Consider the following 26,344-nt stretch of genomic DNA (forward strand, 5'->3'; position numbering starts at 1 on the left):
GGTCTCTTGTAGACAGCATATATATGGGTCTTGTTTTTGTATCCATTCAGCCAGTCTACGTCTTCTGGTTGGAGCATTTAATCCATTTACATTTAAGGTAATTATCGATATGTATGTTCCTATTACCGCTTTCTTAATTGTTTTGGGTTTTCTATTGCAGGTCTTTTCCTTCTCTTGTGTTTCATGCTTAGAGAAGTTCCTTTAGCATTTGTTGCAGAGCTGGTTTGGTGGTGCTGAATTCTCTTAGCTTTTGCTTGTCTGTAAAGCCTTTAATTTCTCTGTCAAATCTGAATGAGATACTTGCTGGGTAGAGTAATCTTGGTTGTAGGTTTTTCCCTTTCATCTCTTTAAGTATGTCCTGCCACTCCCTTCTGGCTTGCGGAGTTTCTGCTGAAAGATCAGCTGTTAACATTCGGGGGGTTCCCTTCTGTGTTATTTGTTGTTTTTCCCTTGCTGCTTTTAATATTTTTTCTTTGTATTTACTTTTGATAGTTTGATTAATATGTGTCTTGGTGTGTTTCTCCTTGGATTTATCCTGTATGGGACTCTCTGTGCTTCCTGGACTTGAGTAACTATTTCCTTTCCCATATTAGGGAAGTTTTCAACTTTAATCTCTTCAAATATTTTCTCAGTTCCTTTTTTTTTCCCTTCTTCTTCTGGGACCCCTATAATTCAAATGTTGGTGCATTTAATGTTGTCCCAGAGGTCTCTGGATCTTTTCATTCTTTTCATTCTTTTTTCTTTATTCTGCTCTGCAGTAGTTATTTCCACTATATTATCTTCCAGGTCACTTATCCGTTTTTCTGCCTCAGTTATTCTGCTATTGATCCCTTCTAGAGAATTTTTAATTTCATTTATTGTGTTGTTCATCACTGTTTTGTTTTCTCTTTAGTTCTTCTAGGTCCTTGTTAAACGTTTCTTGTATTTTCTCCATTCTATTTCCAAGATTTTGGATCATCTTTACTATCATTATTCTGAATTCTTTTTCAGGTAGACTGCCTATTTCCTCTTCATTTGTTAGGTCTGGTGGGTTTTTACCTTGCTCCTTCATCTGCTGTGTGTTTCTCTGTCTTCCCATTTTGCTTAACTTACTGTGTTTGGGGTCTCCTTTTCACAGGCTACAGGTTCGTATTTCCCATTGTTCTTGGTGTCTGCCCCAAGTGGCTACGGTTGGTTCAGTGGGTTGTGTAGGCTTTCTGGTGGAGGGGACTAGTGCCTGTGTTTTGGTGGATGAGGCTGGATCTTGTCTTTCTGGTGGGCAGGTCCATATCTGGTGGTGTGTTTTGGAGTGTCTGTGGCCTTATTATGATTTTAGGCAGCCTCTGTGCTAATGGATGGGGCTGTGTTCTTGTCTTGCTAGTTGTTTGGCATAGGGTGTCCAGCAGTGTAGCTTGCTGGTCGTTGAGTGGAGCTGGGTTTTGGCGTTGAGATGGAGATCTCTGGGAGATTTTCGCCACTTGATATTACATGGAGCTGGGAGGTCTCTGGTGGACCAATGTCCTGAACTTGGCTCTCCCACCTCAGAGGCACAGGCCTGACACTCGGCTGGAGCACCAAGACCCTGTCAGCCACACGGCTCAGAATAAAAGGGAGAAAGAAAGAAAGAAAGAAAAGAAAGAAAGAAAGAAAGAAAAAAGAAAGAAAGAAAGAAAGAGAAAGAAAGAGGTAAAATAAAATAAAATAAAATAAAGTTATTAAAATATAAAATAAAAATAATTATTAAAAAAATTTTTTTAAGTAATAAAAAAAAGAAAGAAAGAAGAGAGCAACGAAACCAAAAAACGAATCCACCAGTGATAACAAGTGCTAAAAACTATACTAAAAAAAGAAAAAACAAAACAAAACAAAAAAAACGTACAGACAGAACCCTAGGACAAATGGTAAAAGCAAAGCTATACAGACAAAAATCACACACAGAAGCATACACATATACACTCACAAAAAGAGAATAAGGGAAAAAATATATATATATATCGTTCCTCCCAATGTCCACCACCTCAATTTGGGATGATTCGTTGTCTATTCAGGTATTCCACAGATGCAGGGTACATCAAGTTGATTGTGGAGATTTAATCCGCTGCTCCTGAGGCTGCTGGGAGAGATTTCCCTGTCTCTTCTTTGTCTTTCTGTCCCAGGGTTCAGCTCTGGATTTGGCCCTGCTTCTGCATGTAGGTCGCCTGAGGGTGTCTGTTCTTCGCTCACACAGGACGGGGTTACAGGAGCAGTTGATTCGGGGGCTCTGGCTCACTAGGCGGGGGGGGAGGGAGGGGTATGGATGCGGGGCGAGCCTGCGGTGGCAGAGGCCAGCATGACGTTGCACCAGCCTGAGTCGTGCCTTGCATTCTCCTGGGGAAGTTGTCCCTGGATCATGGGACCCTGGCAGTGGTGGGCTGCACAGGCTCCAGGAGGGGAGGTGTGGATAGTGACCTGTGCTTGCACACAGGCTTCTTGGTGGCTGCAGCAGCAGCCTTAGCGTCTCATGCCCGTTTCTGGGGTCTGCGCTGATAGCCGTGGCTCGCGCCCGTCTCTGGAGCTCCTTTAAGCTGCGCTCTTAATCCCCTCTCCTCGTGCACCAGGAAACAAAGAGGCAAGAAAAAGTCTCTTGCCTCTTCGGCAGCTCCAGACCTTTTCCCGGACTCCCTGCTGGCTAGCTGTCGCGCACTTTCCCCCTTCAGGCTGTGTTCATGCAGCCAACCCCAGTCCTCTCCCTGGGATCCGACCTCCGAAGCCGGAGCCACAGCTCCCAGCCCCCGCCCACCCTGGCAGGTGAGCAGACAAGCCTCTTGGGCTGGTGAGTGCTGGTCGGCACCACTCCTCTGTGTGGGAATCTCTCCGCTTTGCCCTCTGCACCCCTGTTGCTGCGCTCTCCTCCATGGCTCTGAAGCTTCCCCCCTCAGCCACCTGCAGTCTCCACCCGCAAAGGGGCTTCCTAATGTGTGGAATCCTTTCCTTCTTCACAGCTCCCTCCCACTTGTGCAGGTCCCGTCCCTATTCTTCTGTCTCTGTTTGTTCTTTTTTCTTTAGCCCTACCTAGGTACGTGGGGAGTTTCTTGCGTTTTGGGAGGTCTGACGTCTTCTGTCAGCGTTCAGTGGGTGTTCTATAGGTGCAGTTCCACGTGTAGATGTATTTCTGATGTATCTGTGGGGAGGAAGGTTATCTCCGCGTCTTATTCTTCCGCCATCTTCTCTGGACTGATGTTGAATTTTGTCAGATGTTTTTTCTACATCTGTTGAGAAGATCATGTGATTTTTATCCTTTCTTTTGTTAATGTGGTGTATCACATTGATTAATTTGTAGGTATTAAACCATCCTTGCATCCCTGGAATAAATCCCGCTTGATCACAGTATATAATCCTTTTTATAATTGTTGAATTCAGTTTTCTAATATTTTGTTGAGGATTTTTGCAACTAGATTCATCAGAGATGTTGGCCTGTAATTTTCTCTTTTTTTGTGGTGTCTTTGTCTGATTTTTGGTATCAGGGTAATCATAGGCTCATAGAATGAATTTGGGAGTGTTCCCTCCTCTTCAGTTTTTTGGAGTAGTTTGAGAAGGATAGGTATCAGCTCTTCTTTATATTTTTGGTATTGATAGAATTTCCCTGTGAAGCTGTCAGGTCCTGGACTTTTGTTTGCTGGGAGTTTTTTTGTTACTAATTCAATTCCACTGCTAGTGATCAGTCTGTTCAGATTATCTCTTTCTTCCTCATTCAGTTTTGGAAGATTGTATGTTTCTAGAAATTTATCCATTTCTTCTAGGTTGTCCAATTTGTTGGCATATAGCTGTTCATAGTATTCTCTTCTGATGTTTTTGTGTACCTCTGTGATATCAGCTGCAATTTCTCCTCTTTCAGTTATTATTTTGTTCATTTGTGTCTTCTGTCTTTTTTTCTTAAAGAGCCTGGCTAAAGGCTTATTGATTTTATTTATCTTTTCAAAAAACCAGCTCTTAGTTTCATTGATCTTTTCTATTGGTGTTTTTTTTTAGTCTCCTTTTCATTTATTTCCTCTCTGATCTTTATTATTTCCTTCCTTTTGCTGACTTTGGGCTTTGTTCTTTTTCTAATTCCTTTAGATGGTATGTTAGGTTGTTCATTTGAAATTTTTCTTTTTTCTTGAGGTAGTCCTGTGTCGCCATAAACTTCCCTCTTAGGACTGTTTTTGCTGTATCTCGTAGATTTTGGAAAGTTGTGTTTTTATTTTCATTTGTTTAAAGGTATTTTCTGATTTCCTCTTTGATTTCTTTACCTACCCATAGGTTTTAATAGCATGTTGTGTAGTCTCCACATGTTTGTGGTTTTCCCATTTTTCTTCCTGTAGTTGATTTCTAGTTTCATACCATTATGTTCAGAAAAAAGTGCTTGATATAATTTCTGTTCTCTTAAATTTGTTGAGACTTATTTTATGGCCTAGCATGTGATCTATCCTGGAGAACATTCCATATGCATTTAAATTTTATTTATTTTTTATTTTTTTTAATTTTTGGCTGCATTGGGTCTTCATTGCTGTGCGCAGGCTTTCTCTGGTTGCGGCACGCGGGGGCTGTTCTTCGTTGCAGTGCATGGGCTCTCATTGCAGTGGCTTCTCTTGTTGTGGAGCACGGGCTCTAGGTGCACGGCCTTCAGTAGTTGTAGCACGCGAGCTCCAGAGCGCAGGCTCAGCAGTTGTGGCGCATGGGCTTAGTTGCTCTGCGGCATGTGGGATCTTCCCAGGCCAGGGCTCAAACCCGTGTCCCCTGCATTGGCAGGTGGACTCCCAACCATTGTGCCACCAGGGAAACCCCCATATGCATTTAAAAAGAATGTGTATTCTTCTGTTTTTGTATGTAAAGTCCAGTATATATCTGTTAAGTCCAACTGGTCTAATGTGCCATTTAAGACCACTGTTTCCTTATTGATTTTCTGTCCATTGATGCAAGTGGAGTTTTAAAGTCCCATACTGTTATTGTATTGTTGTCATTTTCTCCCTTTATGTCTGTTAATATTTGCTGTATATGTTTAGATGCTCCTGATTAGGTTCACCTATATTATGTACATATATGTTAATGAAAGTTAATCCTATTCTTGTACAGATCCCTTTATTATTATATAATGCTGTTTGTTGTCTTTTGTTATAGACTTTATTTTAAAGTCTACTTTGTCTGATATGAGTATTGCTACCCCAGCATTTTTTTCCTCTTCCATTTACATGAACTATCTTTTTCCATCCCCTCACTTTCAGGCTGTGTGTGTGTCTCTGAGATGAGTCTCTTGCAGGCAGCATATAGATGGGTCTTCATTTTTATCCAATCAGCCACCCTATGTCTTTTGACTGGAGCATTTAGTCCATTGATATTTAAAGTGATTATTGATAAGTGTGTACTTATTGTCATTTTGTTACTAGTTTTCTGGTTGTTTTTATAGTTTGTCTCTGTTATTTTCTTCTTTTACTTCCTTCCCTTGTGGTTTGATGATTTTCTTTAGTGGTGTGCTTGTATTCTTTTCTCTAGTTTCTGTGTATCTATTGTAGGTTTTTTATTTGTGGTTACTGTGGAGTTCATATATGTTGACCTAGAACTTTATGTGCTTATTTTAAACCGATAGTCATTTAAGTTCAGATACATTTATACACTTTTAAAAAGCTACATTTTTTATTCCCCTCCCCCACATTTTGTGTTTTCAATGTCATATTTTACATATTCATGTCTATCCCTTAACTTTTTATTGTAGTTATAGTTGATTTTATAATTTTTGTCTCTTAATCTAGTAGTAGCTTTTTTAAGTAGTTGATGCACAACCTTTACCTTATATTTGCCTTTACTAGTGGGATTTTTCTTTCCTATAAACTCTTCTTGTTGTAGCCTTTTCCACTTAGAAAAGACCCTTTAACACTTGTAACATTAGTTAGATGAACTCTCTTAGTTTTTGCTTCTCTGAGAAGTTCTTCATCTCTCTTTCAATTCTGAATAATAATTTTTCTGGGTAGAGTATTCTGGCTTGTAGGTTTTTCCCTTTCAATACTTTAAATATATCATGCCACTCCCTTCTGACCTGCCAAGTTTCTATGGAAAAATCAGCTGATAGCCTTACAGAGGTTCCTTTGTATGTTACTCTTTATTTTTTTTTTCTTGCTGCCTTTAAAATTCTCTCGTTAACTTTTGCCATTTTAATTATGATATGTCTTGGTGTGGGTCTTTTTAGGTTCATCTTATTTGGAACTCTTTGTACTTCCTATACCTAGAAATCTGTTTCTTTTTTCATCCTCAGGAATAAATTTTTCCAGCCATAATTTCACCAAATACATTTTTAACCTTCTTCTCTTGCTCTTCTCCTTCTAGGACCCCTAATGTGGGAATGTTGTCCCAGAGGTTCCTTCAACTATCCTCATTTTTTTAAATTTGTTTTTCTTTTTGCTCTTCTGAATTGGTGATTTCCAATATTGTATCTTCCTGATTACTTATGCATTCTTCTGTATCTCCTAGTCTGTTATTAATTCCTTTTAGTGTATTTTTCATTTCAGTTATGATCTTCAGCTCCAACTGGTTCTTTTTTATATTTTCTAGTCCCTTGTTAAAATTCTTACTCTGTTCATCTATTCTTTTCCCAAGTTCAGTTAGCATTCTTATTACTAATGCTTTGACCTCTATATCTGGTAAATTATTTATCTCTATTTCGTTAGTTGTTTTTTCAGTGGTGTTTTTTGTTCTTTTGTTTGAAATAAATTCTTTTATCTTCTCATTTTGTTTGACTTTCTGTATCTCTAGGTAAAAGTTACCTATCCCAAACTTAAAGGAGTGTCCTTGTGTGGGAGTGTCCCTGTGCAGTCTCCTCGTGTCCAGTGGCTTTGTTGGGGGAGCTGAATCTGAAGTGAGCACAGGGTACATCTTCCCCCAGGGTGTGCTGGCAGTTACCACCTTGGTGGGAGGTAGGACCAGAGACGAAGGGGCTAGAGCCAGAGCCAGGTGTGAGCTGGCACTTCTCCTATGCTCACTGGCTATAGCCACCCTATCAGGTGTAGGGCCAGGTATCAAGGTGCTGGAGCAGAAGCCCTAAGGGTCAGGTCCAGGCTGGTTTTGTTCCCTCTTAAGTGTGCACTCCCCCTCCCCTCCAGCAATGGCAGCCTTCGCCCTAGTGGGCAGCTCCTTCAGGGCAAAAGGGTCCAGAGTAGGTGCCTGGTGTGGGCTGGGGTATGCACTGGGATGGTCCCAGCACATCAGTAGGAGTTACAAGTAGCTCCTGCCCCACCACTTCTGCACACACTGGTAATGATTGCCCTCACCCTATTCAGATGCAGGGCCCAGTCTGAACCGCTCCATCTCCCCCAAGTGCTTATCCTCCCTGACAGGGGCAGCAGTGGGGAGCTGCTCCAGAGCAAGAGGGGCTGGAGCTGGCATCCGTGCAGGCTAGGGCAGCTGTTGGGGTGGTCTTGGGAAACCGGCCAGAGCCCCAGGCCATTTTTAATCTGTTTCCTCTACCTTGTTCCTGGGAGTAAGCAAGCGTGTGTGCACTGTTCAGGAGCAGAGTCTCAGTTTCTTACAGCTCTCTGGTATGTCCCACTGATTTTCAAACCAGCTAGTGGGATTCATCTTTCCATTGTTGGTCCCCAGGACTGGGGTTCCTAATATGTGGTTCAAGCCCCAAAACCTCCAGGGAGGATCTCTGAACCTGTGATATCCCCTCCTCTTCTGTATCCCTACTAGGGACATAGGTCCCGACCTGATCACTTCTCCCTTCCTACCAAACTCTGTGGATCTTTCTTTGCAGCCTTGGTTGTAGACATCTTTCTGCCAGTCCCCAGTTTGTTTTCACTGAGAGCTGCTCCACATATAGAGGTATTTTTGATTTGTTTGTAGGGGTAGGTGAGCTCAGCATCATCCTACTCCACCATCTTGACTCCCTCCATCACATATGTTCTCCTTTTTGCAGAATTTTTATAACATTCCTAAAAAGAAATAACCCTGGAAATTGAGATGCAAGGCAATAGAATTGACTTGTGCATGAGATGATACTGTTCTTTCACTCCATGTGGGTTTTGTCCCTAAAGTGTCCTCAGAGCAGGAAGCTTGCCACTAATAAGGCTAGACCTGCCTTAAACCAACTTCAGTAGAAACACTGAAGTCTAAATTAGTGGTTCTCAGCCTTAGCTACACAGTAGGCTCCCCTGGGGAATTTTAAAAACTCTTTATGCCAGGAAGTATATGATGTCTGCCATTTACTTTGAAACGAACCATTAAAAAAAGAAAAAAGAAAATAGTTTGATAGATCGATAGAGGAAATGATGGATGGATATATGATAAGTAAGTATAAAAATGTTAATGGTTGAATTTGAATGGCAGGTGTATGCACATTTCAATTTTTCTGTATATTTAAATTTTTTCATAATAAAATATAAAGGGAAAACTTCCCATGACCGGGCTTGCACCCCGGAGCAATTAAATCAGAATCTCAGGGAGTAAGTCGTAGGCTTCAATACTTTTTAAATCCCCGGTGATTCCAATGTGCAACCATAGTTGAGCACCACTGGACTGAATGGTATGAAGTGAAGTCTGGTTAGGCTTGGCAGCTATAGAGCTGACTGAATAAGTAATCTCCCTAGAGATTTGCCGAACACCTTAGTGTTAATCTTATCTCATCTGCCCAAGGGACTTACCATAGGGTTAGCAGACAAGATCCAGCCCAGAAATGGCAGGTGATCTGAAACGCAGTTGATAAACCATGGTTGTGAAACAGTATGTTGTCCAATAAAAAGATAAAGCTATTTGGCCACTATTTGTGTGCTTTTAATTAATATTTTCCAGAGGCAGCGATGCACTTAAGTATAATCATCTTTCTTTTGTAACCTTGCACAAGTCTTAATTTTCTTGTTTCATCTTATTCACCTATGAAATGAGCTGGGGAAGTACACCTCTCTTATTTACTTCTCACTGGGAAAGGTGATCAGTGTAATAGGCTGGGTATATACTTTCTCCTTTGTGACACTAATCATCTCATAGAAGCTGTGGCCCATGATTTTGACCTGCTTTTAGCTTTCCCAAGAGAAATGAAGTATATTTCTAAGTGTGTGGGAAAAATCTTAAATACTCATAGCCAAATCTTAAACCCTTGAAGCCAAATTTTAGCTGGGAGTGGAATACATTTTAAGATTTATTAGTGAGTCTCATGTTACCTATCTAACCTTTTAAACCTTGATTACATGTTAGAGATCATCCTTATAATCTTAAGGAAAATACATGCCTTTTTTTCTGCCCATATTCCTGTAATAAGGGCTGAAGCTTTTTGATAGCCTTTGAAAGGTGAAACACTTTTGAAACTGTTGATTCTCTGGTGTTTTTATGTCATGCCTTGGGTTGGCACATTCCAAAAGGCACTGACCTCATCAGCCCAAGGGAAAGTGCTCTTATATAGCACATTATTCTTTTTTTTTTTAATTGACAATCTTGTGTTAGTTGCTGGTGTACAGCAAAGTGGCTCAATTTTATATATATGTGTGTGTATATATGTTCTTTTTCATATTCTTTTCCATTATACTTTAAAAGTATTAAATATAGCTCCCTGTGCTACATAGTAGGACCTTGTTGTTTATTTTATACACAGTAGCTTGCATCTGCCACTCCCAAACTCCTAATTTATCTTCCCCCCGCACTTTCTCCTTTGGTAACCGTAAGTTTGTTTTTTATGCCTATGAGTCTGTTTCTGTTTTGTAAATAAGTTCATTTGTATCATATTTTAGAGTCCACATATAAGTGATATCATATGGTATTTTTCTTTCTCTGTCTGACTTACTTCACTTAGTATAATAGTCTCTAGGGCCATCCATGTTGCTGCAAATGGCATTAGTTCATTCTTTTTTATGGCTGAGTAATAGACCATTGTGTGTGTGTGTATATATATCCATATATATATACATACACACACATCTTCTTTATCCATTCATCTATCGATGGATATCTTGGTTGCTTCTACGTCTTGGCTATTGTAAATGTATACCATATTACTCTCACAAGATAATCTAAAAGAAGAGCTACATATTAAATATAATCAAAACAATAGTCTGCTGTGTGTTCTCTCAACTGGATTATAATCGATTAAAATATCACATATGAACCATATTAGATAAAATATTACATTGTCAAAATTGACTTAATGATGTAAATACCAGGTTTTAGGTTTTAATGCAGACTGTCAGAAACTGTCACCTCACAAACATGATTTCAGTTTCATATATAGTGCTGTATACTATTGCATTATCTAAATATGCCCAAATGTATTTATCCTTTCTTTTCTTTTTTTTTTTTTACAGGGAACTCAATTTATTCCCTCTACCTGCATTTGTATCTTTCACTGAAAATTATTATTATTATTATTTGTTTAAATTCAAACAGAAAGTCACAAAAATTATAATCATGCTCATCAGTTCACTCAGTCCCATGTAATTAATTTTTTTTCATCTTGATCTTTTGTTAGCACTTTTATGAGTTCATCAGTTTTTCATTAGAGTTTTGAAAATGCTTTTTCACTCAGTTCAGCAGTACAGTCAGTTACCAGAAACCTGTACTTGTCAGAGTCTTTTCCATGAATTCCTTGAAGATGAAACCCTTTTATAGGAACATATTTGCAAAAGCATCAGAGTACACCCAGGACTGTCTGTAAATGACAAAAGACTTAAAAATGACCACAGTTAAAGATTTGATGAAAGCTCATAATAATGCAATTGACAAGGAAATTTAGTTATTTCTGAGATATACATTTTAAAGTGATAACTAGAATTATGACTTATAACATTATACCAGAACATATAACATTTTTAGAAATTTCATGTAATGTCTGAAACATTTATATTAGCATATTTCCATACAAATAACCCAATGAAAGTTTAGTATTAGTTGTTTTGTTTGTTTGTTTTTTTGTACTGCAGGTTCTTATTAGTCATCAATTTTATACACATCAGTGTATACATGTCAATCCCAATCGCCCAATTCATCACACCACCATCCCCACCCCACCACAGTTTTCCCCCCTTGGTGTCCATATGTCTGTTCTCTACATCTGTGTCTCAACTTCTGCCCTGCAAACCGGCTCATCTGTACCAATTTTCTAGGTTCCAGATACATGCGTTAATATACGATATTTGTTTTTCTCTTTCTGACTTACTTCACTCTGTATGACAGTCTCTAGATCCATCCACGTCTCAACAAATGACTCAGTTTCGTTCCTTTTTATGGCTGAGTAATATTCCATTGTATATATGTACCACAACTTCTTTATCCATTCGTCTGTCGATGGGCATTTAGGTTGCTTCCATGACCTGGTTATTGTAAATAGTGCTGCAATGAACATTGGGGTGCATGTGTCTTTTTGAATTATGGTTTTCTCTGGGTATACGCCCAGTAGTGGGATTGCTGGATCATATGGTAATTCTATTTTTAGTTTTTTAAGGAACCTCCATACTGTTCTCCATAGTGGCTGTATCAATTTACATGCCCACCAACAGTGCAAGAGGGTTCCCTTTTCTCCACACCCTCTCCAGCATTTGTTGTTTGTAGATTTTCTGATGATGCCCATTCTAACTGGTGTGAGATGATACCTCATTGTAGTTTTGATTTGCATTTCTCTAATAATTAGTGATGTCAAGCATCTTTTCATGTGCTTCTTGGCCATCTGTATGTCTTCTTTGGAGAAATGTCTATTTAGGTCTTCTGCCCATTTTTGGATTGGGTTGTTTGTTTCTTTAATATTGAGCTGAATGAGCTGTTTATATATTTTGGAGATTAATCCTTTGTCCGTTGATTAGTTTGCAAATATTTTCTCCCATTCTGAGGGTTGTCTTTTGGTCTTGTTTATGGTTTCCTTTGCTGTGCAAAAGCTTTGAAGTTTCATTAGGTCCCATTTGTTTATTTTGTTTTTATTTCCATTACTCTAGGAGACGGATCAAAAAAGATCTTGCTGTGATTTATGTCATAGAGTGTTCTTCCTATGTTTTCCTCTAAGAGTTTTATAGTGTCCAGTCTTACATTTAGGTCTCGAATCCATTTTGAGTTAATTTTGTGTATGGTGTTAGGGAGGGTTCTAATTTCATTCTTCTACATGTAGCTGTCTAGTTTTCCCAGCACCACTTATTGAAGAGACTGTCTTTTCACCATTGTATATCTTTGCCTCCTTTGTCATAGATTAGTTGACCATAGGTGCGTGGGTTTATCTCTGGGCTTTCTATCTTGTTCCATTGATCTATGTTTCTGTTTTTGTGTCAGTACCATATTGTCTTGATTACTGTAGCTTTGTAGTATAGTCTGAAGTCAGGGAGTCTGATTCCTCCAGCTCCGTTTTTTTCCCTCAAGACTGCTTTGGCTATTCGGGGTCTTTTGTGCCTCCATACAAATTTTAAGATTTTTTGTTCTAGTTCCGTAAAAAATGCCATTGGTAATTTGATAGGGATTGCATTGAATCTGTAGATTGCTTTGGGCAGTATAGTCATTTTCACAATATTGATTCTTCCAATCCAAGAACATGGTATATCTCTCCATCTGTTGGTATCATCTTTAGTTTCTTTCATCAGTGTATTATAGTTTTCTGCATACGGGTCTTTTGTTTCCCTAGGTAGGTTTATTCCTAGGTATTTTATTCTTTTTGTTGCAATGGTAAATGGGAGTGTTTCCATAATTTCTCTTTCAGATTTTTCATCATTAGTGTATAGGAATGCAAGAGATTTCTGTGCATTAGTTTTGTATCCTGCAACTTTACCAAATTCATTGATTAGCTATAGTAGTTTTCTGGTGGCATTTTTAGGATTCTCTATATATAGTATCATGTCATCTGCAAACAGTGACAATTTTACTTCTTCTTTTCCAATTTATATTCCTTTTATTTCTTTTTCTTCTCTGATTGCCGTGGCTAGGACTTCCAAAACTATGTTGAATAATAGTGGTGAGAGTGGACATCTTTGTCTCGTTCCTGATCTTAGAGGAAATGCTTCCAGTTTTTCACCATTGAGAATGATGTTTGCTGTGGGTTTGTCATATATGGCCTTTATTATGTTGAGGTAGGTTCTCTCTATGCCCACTTTCTGGAGAGTTTTTATCGTAAATGGGTGTTGAATTTTGTCAGAAGCTTTTTCTGCATCTATTGAGATGATCATATGGTTTTTATTCTTCAATTTGTTAATATGGTGTATCACATTGATTGATTTGTGTATATTGAAGAATCCTTGCATCCCTGGGATAAATCCCACTTGATCGTGGTGTATGATCCGTTTAATGTGTTGTTGGATTCTGTTTGCTAGTATTTTGTTGAGGATTTTTGCATCTATGTTCATCAGTGATATTGGTCTGTAATTTTCTTTTTTTGTAGTATCTTTGTCTGCTTTTGGTATCAGGGTGATGGTGGCCTCATAGAATGAGTTTGGGAGTGTCCCTTCCTCTGCAATTTTTTGGAAGAGTTTGAGAAGGATGGGTGTTAGCTCTTCTACATGTTTGATAAAATTCACCTGTGAAGCCATCTGGTCCTGGACTTTTGTTTGTTGAAAGATTTTTAATCACAGTTTCAATTTCATTACTTGTGATTGGTCTGTTCATATTTTCTGTTTCTTCCTGGTTCAGTCTTGGAAGGTTATACCTTTCTAAGAATTTGTCCATTTCTTCCAGGTTGTCCATTTTATTGGCATAGAGTTGCTTGTAGTAGTCTCTTAGGATGCTTTGTATTTCTGCCGTGTCTGTTGTAACTTCTCCTTTTTCATTTCTAATTTTATTGATTTGAGTCCTCTCCCTCCTTTTCTTAATGAGTCTGGCTAATGGCTTATCAATTTTGTTTATCTTCTTAAAGAACCAGCTTTTAGTTTTATTGATCTTTGCTATTGTTTTCTTTGTTTCTATTTCATTTATTTCTGCTCTGATCTTTATGATTTCTTTCCTTCTGCTAACTTTGGGTTTTGTTTGTTCTTCTTTCTCTAGTTCCTTTAGGTGTAAGGTTAGATTGTTTACTTGAGATTTTTCTTGTTTCTTGAGGTAGGCTTGTATAGCTATAGACTTCCCTCTTAGAACGGCTTTTGCCGCATCCCATAGGTTTTGGGTCGTCGTGTTTTCATTGTCATTTGTCTCTAGGTATTTTTTGATTTCCTCTTTGATTTCTTCAGTGATCTCTTGGTTATTTAGTATCGTATTGTTTAGCCTCCATGTGTTTGTGTTTTTTACGTTTTTTCCCCTGTAATTCATTTCTAATCTCATAGCGTTGTGGTCAGAAAAGATGCTTGATATGATTTCACTTTTCTTAAATTTACTGAGACTTGATTTGTGACCCAAGATGTGATCTATCCTGGAGAATGTTCTGTGCGCACTTGAGAAGAACGTGTAATCTGCTGTTTTTGGATGGAATGTCCTATAAATATCAATTAAATCTATCTGGTCTATTGTGTCATTTAAAGCTTGTGTTTCCTTATTTATTTTCGTTTTGGATGATCTGTCCATTGGTGTAAGTGAGGTGTTAAAGTCCCCCACTATTATTGTGTTACTGTTGATTTCCTCTTTTATAGCTGTTAGCAGTTGCCTTATGTATTGAGGTGCTCCTATGTTGGGTGCATATATATTTATAATTGTTATAGCTTCTTCTTGGATTGATCCCTTGATCATTATGTAGTGTCCTTCCTTGTCTCTTGTAACATTCTTTATTTTAAAGTCTATTTTATCTGATATGAGTATAGCTACTCCAGCTTTCTTTTGATTTCCATTTGCATGGAATATCTTTTTCCATCCCCTCACTTTCAGTCTGTATGTGTCCCTAGGTGTGAAGTGGGTCTCTTGTAGACAGCATATATATGGGTCTTGTTTTTGTATCCATTCAGCAAGCCTGTGTCTTTTGGTTGGAGCTTTTAATCCATTCACGTTTGAGGTAATTATCGATATGTATGTTCCTATGACCATTTTCTTAATTGTTTTGGGTTTGTTTTTGTAGCTCCTTTTCTTCTCTTGTGTTTCCCACTTAGAGAAGTTCCTTTAGCATTTGTTGTAGAGCTGGTTTGGTGGTGCTGAATTCTCTTAGCTTTTGCTTGTCTGTAAAGCTTTTGATTTCTCCATTAAATCTGAATGTGATCCTTGCTGGGTAGAGTAATCTTGGTTGTAGGTTCTTCCCTTTCATCACTTTAAGTATATTATGCCACTCCCTTCTGGCTTGTAGAGTTTCTGCTGAGAAATCAGCTGTTAACCTTATGGGAGTTCCCTCGTATGTTATTTGTCGTTTTTCCCTTGCTGCTTTCAATAATTTTTCTTTGTCTTTAATTTTTCCCAATTTGATTACTATGTGTCTTGGCGTGTTTCTCCTTGGGTTTATCCTGTATGGGACTCGCTGCACTTCCTGGACTTGGGTGGCTATTTCCTTTCCCGTGTGAGGGAAGTTTTTGACTATAATCTCTTCAAATATTTTCTCTGGTCGTTTCTCTGTCTTCTCCTTTTGGGACCCCTATAATGCGAATGTTGTTGCATTTAATGTTGTCCCAGAGGTCTCTTAGGCTGTCTTCATTTCTTTTCATTCTTTTTTCTTTAGTCTGTTCCACAGCAGTGAATTCCACCATTGTGTCTTCCAGGTCACTTATCCTTTCTTCTGCCTCAGTTATTCTGCTATTGATTCCTTCTAGTGTAGTTTTCATTTCAGTTATTGTATTGTTCATCTCTGTTTGTTTGTTCTTTAATTCTTCTAGGTCTTTGTTAAACATTTCTTGCATCTTCTCGATCTTTGCCTCCATTCTTTTTCCGAGGTCCTGGATCATCTTCACTATCATTATTCTGAATTCTTTTTCTGGAAGGTTGCCTATCTCCACTTCATTTAGTTGTTTTTCTGGGGTTTTATCTTGTTCCTTCATCTGGTATATAGCCCTCTGCCTTTTCATCTTGTCTCTCTTTCTGTGAATGTGGTTTTTGTTCCACAGGCTGCAGGATTGTAGTTTTTCTTGCTTCTGCTGTCTGCCCTCTGGTGGTTGAGGCTATCTAAGAGGCTTGATGGGAGGCTCTGGTGGTGGGTAGAGCTGACTGTTGCTGTGGTGGTCAGAGCTCAGTAAAACTTTAATCCACTTGACTGTTGATGGGTGGAGCTGGGTTCCCTCCCTGTTGGTTGTTTTACCTGAGGCAACCCAACACTGGAGCCTACCTGGGCTCTTTGGTGGGGCTAATGACAGACTCTGGGTGGGCTCACGCCAAGGAGTACTTCCCAGAACTTCTGCTGCCAGTGTCCTTGTCTCCACGGTGAAACAGAGCCACCCCCCTGCCTCTGCAGGAGACCTTCCAACACTAGCATGTAGGTCTGGTTCAGTCTCCCCTGGGGTCACTGCTCCTTCCCCTGGGTCCCAATGCGCACACTATTTTGTGTGCGCCCTCCAAGAGTGGGGTCTCTGTTTCCCCCAGTCCTGTCGAAGTCCTGCAATCAATTCCCACTAGGCTTCAAAGTCTGATTCTCTATGAATTCCTCCTCCCGTTGCCAGAACCCCAGGTTGGGAAGCCTGACGTGGGGCTCAGAAGCTTCACTCCAGTGGGTGAACTTCTGTGGTATAAGTGTTCGCCAGTCTGTGAGTCACCCACCCACCAGTTATGGGATTTGATTTTACTCTGATTGCGCCCCTCCTACCATCTCGTGGCTTCTCCTTTGTCTTTGGATGTGGGGTATCTTTTTTGGTGAGTTCCAGTGTCTTCCTGTCGATGATTGTCCAGCATCTAGTTGTGATTCTGGTGTTCTCGCAAGAGGGAGTGAGAGCAAGTCCTTCTACTCCGCCATCTTGGTTCCTACTCAATTTATCCTTTCTTATGTCGATGGATATTTAGGCAGTTTTCAATTGTTTGCAAATAATGCTGATATGATGAATTCTTGCACATGTCTTTGTACTTATCCAAAATATTCTCTATTCTAGGTATAATTCTTAGGAGGAGAATTGCTGGGTTGTACGATGTACATAAATTGAAATTTACTAGAGTTTGTCAAATTTCTCCTAAAAGTAATTATACCAGTTTAGAAAGCAGTCTATATAAGAGGATGTATAGTGTCATGTGTTAACATGGATGAATCTCATAAAATAATACTACATACTGTTTAGGGATACATTTATAGTAAAATTATTAAAAAGGAATAGGAATGATAAAACACCAAATTCAGGATAGTAGTTAACTCCAGGATGGAAGAGATTTAGTTGGATTAGGCTACACAGAGGGTTTCAACTATATTAGTAATGTTTTATTCTTTTTAAGTTGAGTGATGAATAGAAGGGATGTTACTATATATGCCTGAAAGATTTCCAACATTTTTTTAATAAATTTATTTAATTAATTAATTTATTTTTGGCTGCGTTGGGTCTTCATTGCTGCACTCAGGCTGTCTGTAGTTGCGGTGAGCTGGGGTACTCTTCGTTGCGGTGCGTGGTCTTCTCATTGTGGTGGCTTCTCTTGTTGCGGAGCACAGGCTCTAGGCCCGCGGCCTTCAGTAGTTGTGGCTCGCGGGTTCTAGAGCGCAGGCTCAGTAGTTGTGGCGCACAGGCTTAGCTGCTCCGCAGCATAGGGGATCTTCCTGGACCAGGGATCGAACCCGTGTCCCCTGCATTGGCAGGAGGATTCTTAACCACTGCACCAGCAGGGAAGCCCAACACTTTTTTCTTGTCTTTAAACATATGTTAGTTAGCGCTTTATGCTCACTTTAATCTACCACTGGCCCCATCAGTCTTATACCAACTGGATTCAAATATTATGTTAGCTGCCTAGCCCCTTAGGAGCAGCTGCATTTGTGACCTTAATTTAGAGATTATTTAAAGGTTTTGTTTGGTTTTTTTTAGTAAATTTTTATTGAACTATAACATATTATACAGAAAAGTACACAGGGTACAGCTAATGGATTTTCACAAAGTAGAGGTACCCATGTGACCAGCACACAGAATATTCCCAGCACCCAGAACCCATTTCATAGCCTTTTTCATTCACTATCCCCCAAGATGTTACTATCCATCATCCTGACTTCTAATACCCCAGATTAATTTTTGAACTTTATATAATAATACAGTATATACTTTTTGTGTGTTTTGTTTCTTTCACCCAGCATTATAATTGAGAGATTCATCCATGTTGTTTGTTGTTGTACTTCTTTGGTTTGAATTGCTGCATGGAATTATATGAATATTTTTAAGGTTGCTGTGCTGAAATTATCAGTTTTATGAATGTATTTTCATACTTCTAGTCAAAATACATAACTCTGGCAGTTTAGGTTGTTTCAACTCTATAGCTCATTTCAAACTTTGGGGTAACGTTGTAGGCTTGTCCCACTTTATTTCCAACTTATCATATGTATCGAAGAAGAAAAAACCTAGGAAATTTATTAATAGCATTAATTTAGAATACTTGCATTATAAAACACATAAAAATAAGTTTTCCTTTTCATCCATTTCTTAGGTATCTCACAGTTTCTATAGTGTTATGTTTTTATAGTTTTATATTAGAAAATATATGTAAGGGGCAATATTAGGGTAGGAGATTAAGAAGTACAGACTACTGTGTATAAAATAAGCTACAAGGATATATTGTACATCACATGGAATATAGCCAATATTTTATAATAACTATAAATGGAGTATAATCTTTAAAAATTGTGAATCACTATGTTGTATAGTTGAAACTTACATAATATTATAAATCAACTATACCTCAATTTTTTAAAATATGTTTCTATATATATTTAGATCATTTGAAACAATAGGAGGATATGACCTTGACCTAAATACCGGTATTTCCGAGACTGCCTGGTAAGCTAGCTATGGAAGCTACTTGGATTTTAATGACACAGAAACATCAGACCTCTGAGGGCAGCAGGATTTATTTGCTTCTGTGTTCTTCCCCATTTCAATGTCCTGAATTAGAAATCCTTCCAAAAAAGAAACCCAGTATAAAAATTAAAGTGCTTTATAGATGAGAACATGCCATCTGACAAGTTTCAGGGCATTTTATTGAGTACTCTGAGACTGGGGGTAGCGTAAATTACCTGAGAAATATTGTGGAATAAGGATATTCTGTGTTTTGTTTGAAGAGAGGCAAATCTAAAATTCTTGAGTGTTCATTAGTATTTTCCATGGAGTTCTAAGGTTAACAGAAGTCTGCTTACGTTTAAAATGAGAATAATTGTTGAATCAATACCTCCCTTTAGAGGCAGCCATTCTAATTCTGAAGCTTAAGTGAATACACTTAAGGGGGAGCCATGGAACATGTTTTATACTGTACACTGGAAAAGAGCACCAGAAACAGGCAAAGATGAGAAAAAGAAGGATTCTGCTGATGGAACAAGAGAGATTTCCTGAGACAAAATGTGTTTTCATGTAGCCTTTCTAAAAAAAACTAAATATTAGCACTCAAATTTTAACAGTTCTTGAAAACAATCAGTGCTACAACCAAGAGGAGTTTGCCCTTCAGAGGTGGGAAACAAGAAAAGATACTGAGAGAGGAAAAAGTTGATTTAAATTAAAAATTTTGGATGAAATTTTTTCTGATTCAGAGATAGGCTCAGTAATGTTAATTGTTGATTTGTATTGAGAGGATTGGGAATAAGAGGAAGAAAATGTAGAAAAACACACAATTTGGAGATTTGTGAGTAAATATTAATGATTTTATTCCCCCAAATCATCTTTTCTTTAAAGTGCAGGATGTGAGTAGTCAGCTTTATGAGTTAGTTTTCAAGTATAATTCAGCCTATAAGAATTCTGTTAATTCAACTTTCGTAATTCTTTGTGGGTAAACACAAGACTCTTGTCTCCTTACATATTGACAATTCTAATTATCCGTACTCAGAAAGGGTTTTGAATACTAGATACCACAATTCCTTTAAAATTGAAATATTTTACCCACAAAGTTTCACTGTTAATATTCATGAGTCATGTTAATCTGGAGTTTCCATAAATGCTATAAACCAAATGAATTATCTCAGTACATGTATAGGGCTATAGTCTACTTTTATTTGTTGAAATAGCTATTTTAGTTGAAATAGCATCATTAGAAAAACTTAGGATTGCTTTTTACAAGTTTTAAGGATTTTCTGTGTTTTTTTTTTTTTTTTTTTGCAAAACTTGTGACATCTTTTTTTTTTTCTGTTTTGGAGTATATATATATATTTCATTAATGAGACTTGTTTCTTTATTCTTCTGTTTTTCCTCTAGATAAAAGTTAAGCAGCTAGAAGAACAACTACATTCTTTTACTGAAACCAGTTCACAGAATGACCATCTACGCAAGTTGAATAAGGCACTAGAGGGCAGATATGCTCAGGTGTGATTAATAGCTATAAAACAGATTGCTTCTATGTTGTTTTAATTAGCTTTTAAGAAATTGGTGCCTTTCTCCCCACCTCACCATATGATCCCAGAAAGATGAATATTCTCTCACTTGACTCAATTTATCAAAAAAATTTTTAAATACCCTCGATGCACAAGGTTCCACTCAACCACAGAAGAATGCATAAAGATGCCTGAAGCAGTACTGGGACATTCAACTTGCTTATGCTCTAATTGCAGGATTAGTAATGTACTCCGCAGACTTTATTATAGAATAGAAGGTTATGCCTTTCAGAAACAAAATAGATTGTATTGTGAGCATGCATAGGGAACATCATTATGATGAAAACATCAAGAATCTCTATCATAGAGGAAGTGGTTTTTTAATTTGAGCCTTAAAACTTTTGGCAGACGTGAGGAACCAAGTATCTTTGGGTTTTGTTTTTTGTTTTTTTTATAAATTTATTTATTTATTTATTTTTGGATGTGTTGGGTCTTAGTTTCTGTGCAAGGGCTTTCTCCAGTTGCGGCGAGCAGGGGCCACTCTTCATCGCGATGCGCGGGCCTCTCACCGTTGTGGCCTCTCCCGTTGCCGAGCACAGGCTCCAGACGCGCAGGCTCCAGACGCGCAGGCTCAGTAGCTGTGGCTCACGGGCCTAGCCGCTCCACGGCATGTGGGATCCTCCCGGACCAGGACACGAACCCGTGTCGCCTGCATTGGCAGGCGGATTTCTAACCACTGCGCCACCAGGGAAGCCCTGTCTTTGGGTTTTTAATTACAGGCAAATGCAGAACTCGTTGCCAACAAGATACACCTGCAGTAGCACACTTGAAAGAGGTATTAGTAGTGAAGGTGCTTACTTGTTAGCATGGTGGCTATTGAGACTGAAAACCGTTCGTAGGTCACATAACAATTTAACATATGAACAGAGAAAATTAGATGAAGAAGATATATAAAACATTTAGTGAAGAAAATAATCCAGGAATATGTTACTAAAAGAAAGTGATTCATTTCAATGATTTACAAATTTATCACATTATTTATTTTTAATTTTTAACACTCAGTGTAAGCATGTGTAACTTCTTCAACTATAACGTTTGTGTATGTATACCCTTGGTAACCAAGGAGCTAGAATGTGTCTTCAAATGGAATGCTGCTAGGGTTCTAACAGTCTGACTATACTGGTAAAGGGGACCTCGTTAGATACGCTTTGTTTCTTCCGTAGGACGTACTTTACACTAGTATTTTCTTCATTCTGAAAGCAAAGGAACACATTTTTAAGTATATTTTCCATCCCAGCTTCATTTAGAACGTTGTGTTGTTTCTCATAGTAAAGGAGGCACTCACTGAAAAATAATTCTAGGTTTAGTTGATGTTGTCTTTTTAAATTGGTGATGCCTCCAAGAAAAAGGAAGTCTCCAGAGAGGCCTGCGTCTTCAAGATTCCTTGAAGGCTATAGGCCCCATGTCAACAATGTAAAGGAACGAACTCCATCAGTTGGTTTGCCCAGTGTTACGCCAAACCCTACACGCCACGTGACCTTTGTACCTACCCTGACTTCTGTGAGGTCTTCTCAGGAGATGGGAGACTCTAGGATCTCTCTAAAGACTCTTTTGAATGCCATTAAAACCATGGAGGGAAGACTGGAAGGTAAAATAGACATTCTTGCCTCAAGACCATTAATAAATGATGAGCCACCAAATGTTCTTTACCGGGATTCGGTAAGTGAAGGCCACAAATTAAATCATAAGGAAATTTCAGATTTATACAACAGTGAAGAAAAGTAGTAACATCTAGAAAGATAACGTTTGGAGGTGTGAGTCACAACAAGGAAGGAACTTCTTCACAAACAGGAAAAACTGATGATGTAGATCAAAACCATCATTCTGGCGATTGCATACTTAATTTTTGTTTTGGACACAGAAATGTCATATTTGGCTTAAGAGTAACCATTGAGATTTTTAATCTAATTTTCACTTTAAAAATTAATGCTAATAGTCTTAACATTTACAGTAAAATGGGTAAAGCGTGATTTTAAAGTAGAAATACATAAACAGAAGCCCTGAGAACTTGAACACTGGAAAATACTTTCCAAAGAAAACTTAATAGAGCATCCATCTTTGTTTGGTATTTAAAAATAGAAAGTACTATAGCTTGTCTTCTAGAGTTAACTACTATTTAGACCCTTTTTGTAAGCACTTTTGCTAGTGGCCTTTTCATATTTATAAATATTTTATAAACACTGGTAAAATTATAAAAACTATATTCTTCCTAATGTACTTTTCTAGAACAAAATCCAATAGGTTTTCAAAACCTTATAAGTTAGCATCTTTTGTACTATTCTTGAATCCTTACAGAAGAAGTTAAAGTATTTTTAATGTTACAGGTTAAAAGTTATAAGGAAGTATAATATTGAGGAAGATGTGGGGAAAAGGCATTCTTCTTTGCTGCTGTTTGGAGTGCCCTTTTCCTGTGGAGGGCAATTTGGCTTTGTTTATCACTTTATGCCCACAGTTGTACTTTTTCCTACAGATACACTAGCTTGTACATAAGACATGTTTACAAGGTTACTTTCTGAAGTATTGTTTGTTATTAGCAAAAGACTAGAAAAAACCAAAATTCCATCAGTAAGAGGCTGGCTAAATAAATCATGGTGTATCCATAGTTTGGAATACTGTTTGAAGATATATTTATCTTAATCATAACATATCTATTATTAGGTTAAAACAGTCAAGGTTCAGAAGAGTATACAGAGTATTTTACTATTTGTGTGCAAAAGGGTTGGGGCGATGAAGTATACATACGTATTCACTTTTGAATAGAGTCTCTCTAAAATGAATCGTAATAAATTGGCAACATTATTTTCGAGGAAGGAAACTGAGTGGCTGGGAGATTTTTCACTTTATCCTTTTGTACCTTAAGAGTAATGTGAATGTGCTACCCATCCAGAATAATTTTATGAACACTTTATTTTCAACAGAAGTAAAGGTAGAGAAAGGATGGTCTTTTCAACAAATGTGCTGAAGCAATTGGGTATCATATGCAAAAACAAAAAAACAAAATACCTTTGATCCATACCTCTTACCATATATAAAAATTAACTCAAAATGGATGAAAACCCTAAAGGTAAAACCTAAAACTGTAAAACTTCTGAAACATAGGATGAAACCATTGTGATCTTGGATTACACAAAGATTTCTTAGATTTGATATCAAAAGCATGATCCATAAAGGAAAAAATGTAACATTGACAACGTATGCTCTTCAAAGACATTGTTAAGAAAATGAAGAGAAAAGCTACAGGCTGGGGGGAAAAAACATTTGCAAATCACATATCTGATAAAGGTCTTGTCTCCACAGTTTATTAAAAACTCTCAAAACTCACTAAGAAGGAAAAACAATCCGAAAAAAAAAAAAAAAGAAGGCGCAAAGTATTTGAACACACATTTCACCAAAAAAGATACATGGATGATAACTAAGCACTTGAAAAGATGTTAAACATCAGTCATTAGGGAAATGCAAATTAGAACTGCAGTGAGATACTACCACACACTATTAGAATGTCTAAAATTGAAAAACTGATTACCCCAAGTGTTAGCGAAGATGTGGAGGAACTCTCATACATTGCTGAAGGGAATGTAAAATCACTCAACCACTCTGGAAAATAGTTTGGTAGTTTCTTTAAAAGTAAGACGTATTACTACCATACAACCCAGCCATTCCACTCCTATGCATTTACCAAAGATAAATGAAAGCATATATCTACACAAAGATCTGTATACAACTGCCCAGAGCAGCTATACTTGTAATAGCTTAAAACTGGAACAACTCAAGTGTTTAGCAGAATACTATTCAGCAACAGAAAGGAAGAAGTATTGATACATAAAGAAGATTGATTGAATCTCAAACTAACTGTGCTGAGTGAAAAATCATTCAAAAATGAGTACATAAAATATGATTTCACTTACATAAAATTCTAGAAAATAAAAGTGAATTGATTGTGACAGAAAACAGGTCAGTGGTAGCCTTGGGTGGATGTGTAGGAACAGGGAGAGATAGAAGTGGGGGAAATTACAAAAAGGCATAAGGGAACTTTTGGGATAATGGAAGTGTTCATTATCATGATTATGGTTTATACGTATATCAAAATTGTACACTTTAAGTATACATAGCTTATTGTATGTCAACTATATCTCAGTAAGGCTGTTTTAAAAAATGTGAATGTATTATACTAAAATTAATTATTTTTAAATGTTTAAAATAACATTCTTGAAATGACAAAAACAGTAGTGATAGAGAACAAATAAGTGGTTGCCAGGGGACATGGGATGAGTTTGGGGGAGGGTGTGAACACAGAGAAGTAGCACAAGTGAGTTCTTTGCAGCAATGGAGCGGTTCTGTATCTTGATTGTCGTGATCACAGGAATACATGCATGGGATCAAATTACATAGAGCTATGTGCATGTGTGCATACACAGATGAATGCAGGTTAAAAAAAATGGTGAAAATTGTAAGTTTTGTAGTCTAGTTAATCTCATTAAAGTCAATTTCCTGGTGTTAATGTTGAACTACAACAATATAAGATGTCATCATTGGAAGCAGGGAAAAGAGTGCATGGGGACTCTGCACTAATTTTGTAACCTCCTGTGAGTCTGTATTTCAAGATAAAGTATTTTTTAAAAGAGTAGTATTTAAAATAGTATGATGATCATCTGAAATAACTGTGTAGATATACTAAAAGTATTTCAGAGATGTAAGATTCTAATACTTCTAATTAGGATTAGGACACTAGAACACTTCTGTAACACTATTTTCTTGACACTATTTAGTACTTATTCACCTTTGCTCTTATGATATTAATTTACATTGTATTTTCAAATTCTGTGATAATCAGTTTCTCCCCCGTTTTTCATCTTAGCATCATTGTCTTATCTCCCTTACCTTCATTCTGCGCTTTCATAGAGATTGACATATATTAGAGATTTGCCCATGTTTATTAACAGATTTTTTTTGCTTTGTAGTTTTAAGGGGAAAAACAGCTACTAAAGCTAGTTTTTATTTACAATAATATATAAGCATATTTAATTAAACATTTTAAATTTGGTTTCTAAATTGCTGTGTCTTATTCTAATTGCTGACTGTGCTTTGGGAGAATCATTTATCATTTCTTTTTTTCTACTAAGGTGAAATCCATTCTTGAAAAGAATGAAGAGGAGCTCTCACGAGTTGTGAAGGGTCGTGCTGCAGCCCTGAAAGAGAGTCAGAAGTTGAAAGGTGACCTCGAAGCTTTGGAGGGCAGGGAGAACAAGAAGGCAAGACATCAATCCTTTCTGAAGTCTGTTACTGAAATGAAGCGCTTCTGAAATCTTTCATGAGCCATATTCTTTCCTTTCTTGTTACCTTTAGTAAAAAAGAATGAGGATTGATCAGAGGAGGATTTTTTTTTTTTTTCCTAAAGAAAGGGTAACTTTAGAAGAGCTCTAAAATATTTCCCTTAAAAATACATGATTTAACTCCCAATGGTTTTTTTTTTCTTCCTGTCTTAAAATAATCAAAAGTCCTATTTTTTTCTGTTGAAACACATCTGACCTTGGTAATAATAACCACCTACTTATGTTTTATTAATGTGATATAACACTGTTAAGATTTTATGTTAAATAAAATTACCAAATGCTTTCTGCTTAACAGTGTGTGTGCTTAGTGGGAAGAGAGGTAACATCCCAAACTTCTTGCCAGCATGTGCTAGAGTTTGCCCCTCTGAAGAGGGCTGTGAGTTACATCATTCTTCAGCAGCTTCCACTTTCTCTTATGGTCCTTTTTCCTCAGATAATTCTGATGGCTTCAGATGTGTTATCTTCTTCTGACCCCATGGTAAGATAGCTGAGGAGGGCTAGCACAGGCCAGTCTGGGACCACCTGTAGACCCAAGAAGCTGTTGGTCCTTATATCTCTAGTTAACATATGTGCTGTGACACGACAATAGTTAGGACGCACTGCAGAGTTCTTCATAGGATCCATATGATCTAGGGCCTAGTTTTCTTTTTCTCAAAGTCAGAATAACTTAAGAAACAAAATAAATATAAAATATACTTTAATTATT

At 37.7% G+C, this 26,344-nt stretch overlaps 1 protein-coding gene across 1 annotated transcript in view; it reads left to right on the forward strand.

The window, feature by feature from the left end:
* Nucleotides 1-26,344, forward strand: part of CCDC150 (coiled-coil domain containing 150) — a 107,030-nt gene that overhangs the window by 62,493 nt on the left and 18,193 nt on the right. The window contains exons 16-17 of the mRNA XM_036858122.1: nt 20,133-20,240; nt 25,429-25,557. Coding sequence (XP_036714017.1) covers nt 20,133-20,240; nt 25,429-25,557 — 237 coding nt within the window. The remainder of the gene's footprint in view (nt 1-20,132; nt 20,241-25,428; nt 25,558-26,344) is intronic.

This window comes from Balaenoptera musculus, chromosome 7, assembly GCF_009873245.2.
Source record: "Balaenoptera musculus isolate JJ_BM4_2016_0621 chromosome 7, mBalMus1.pri.v3, whole genome shotgun sequence".
Lineage (NCBI taxonomy): Eukaryota > Metazoa > Chordata > Mammalia > Artiodactyla > Balaenopteridae > Balaenoptera > Balaenoptera musculus.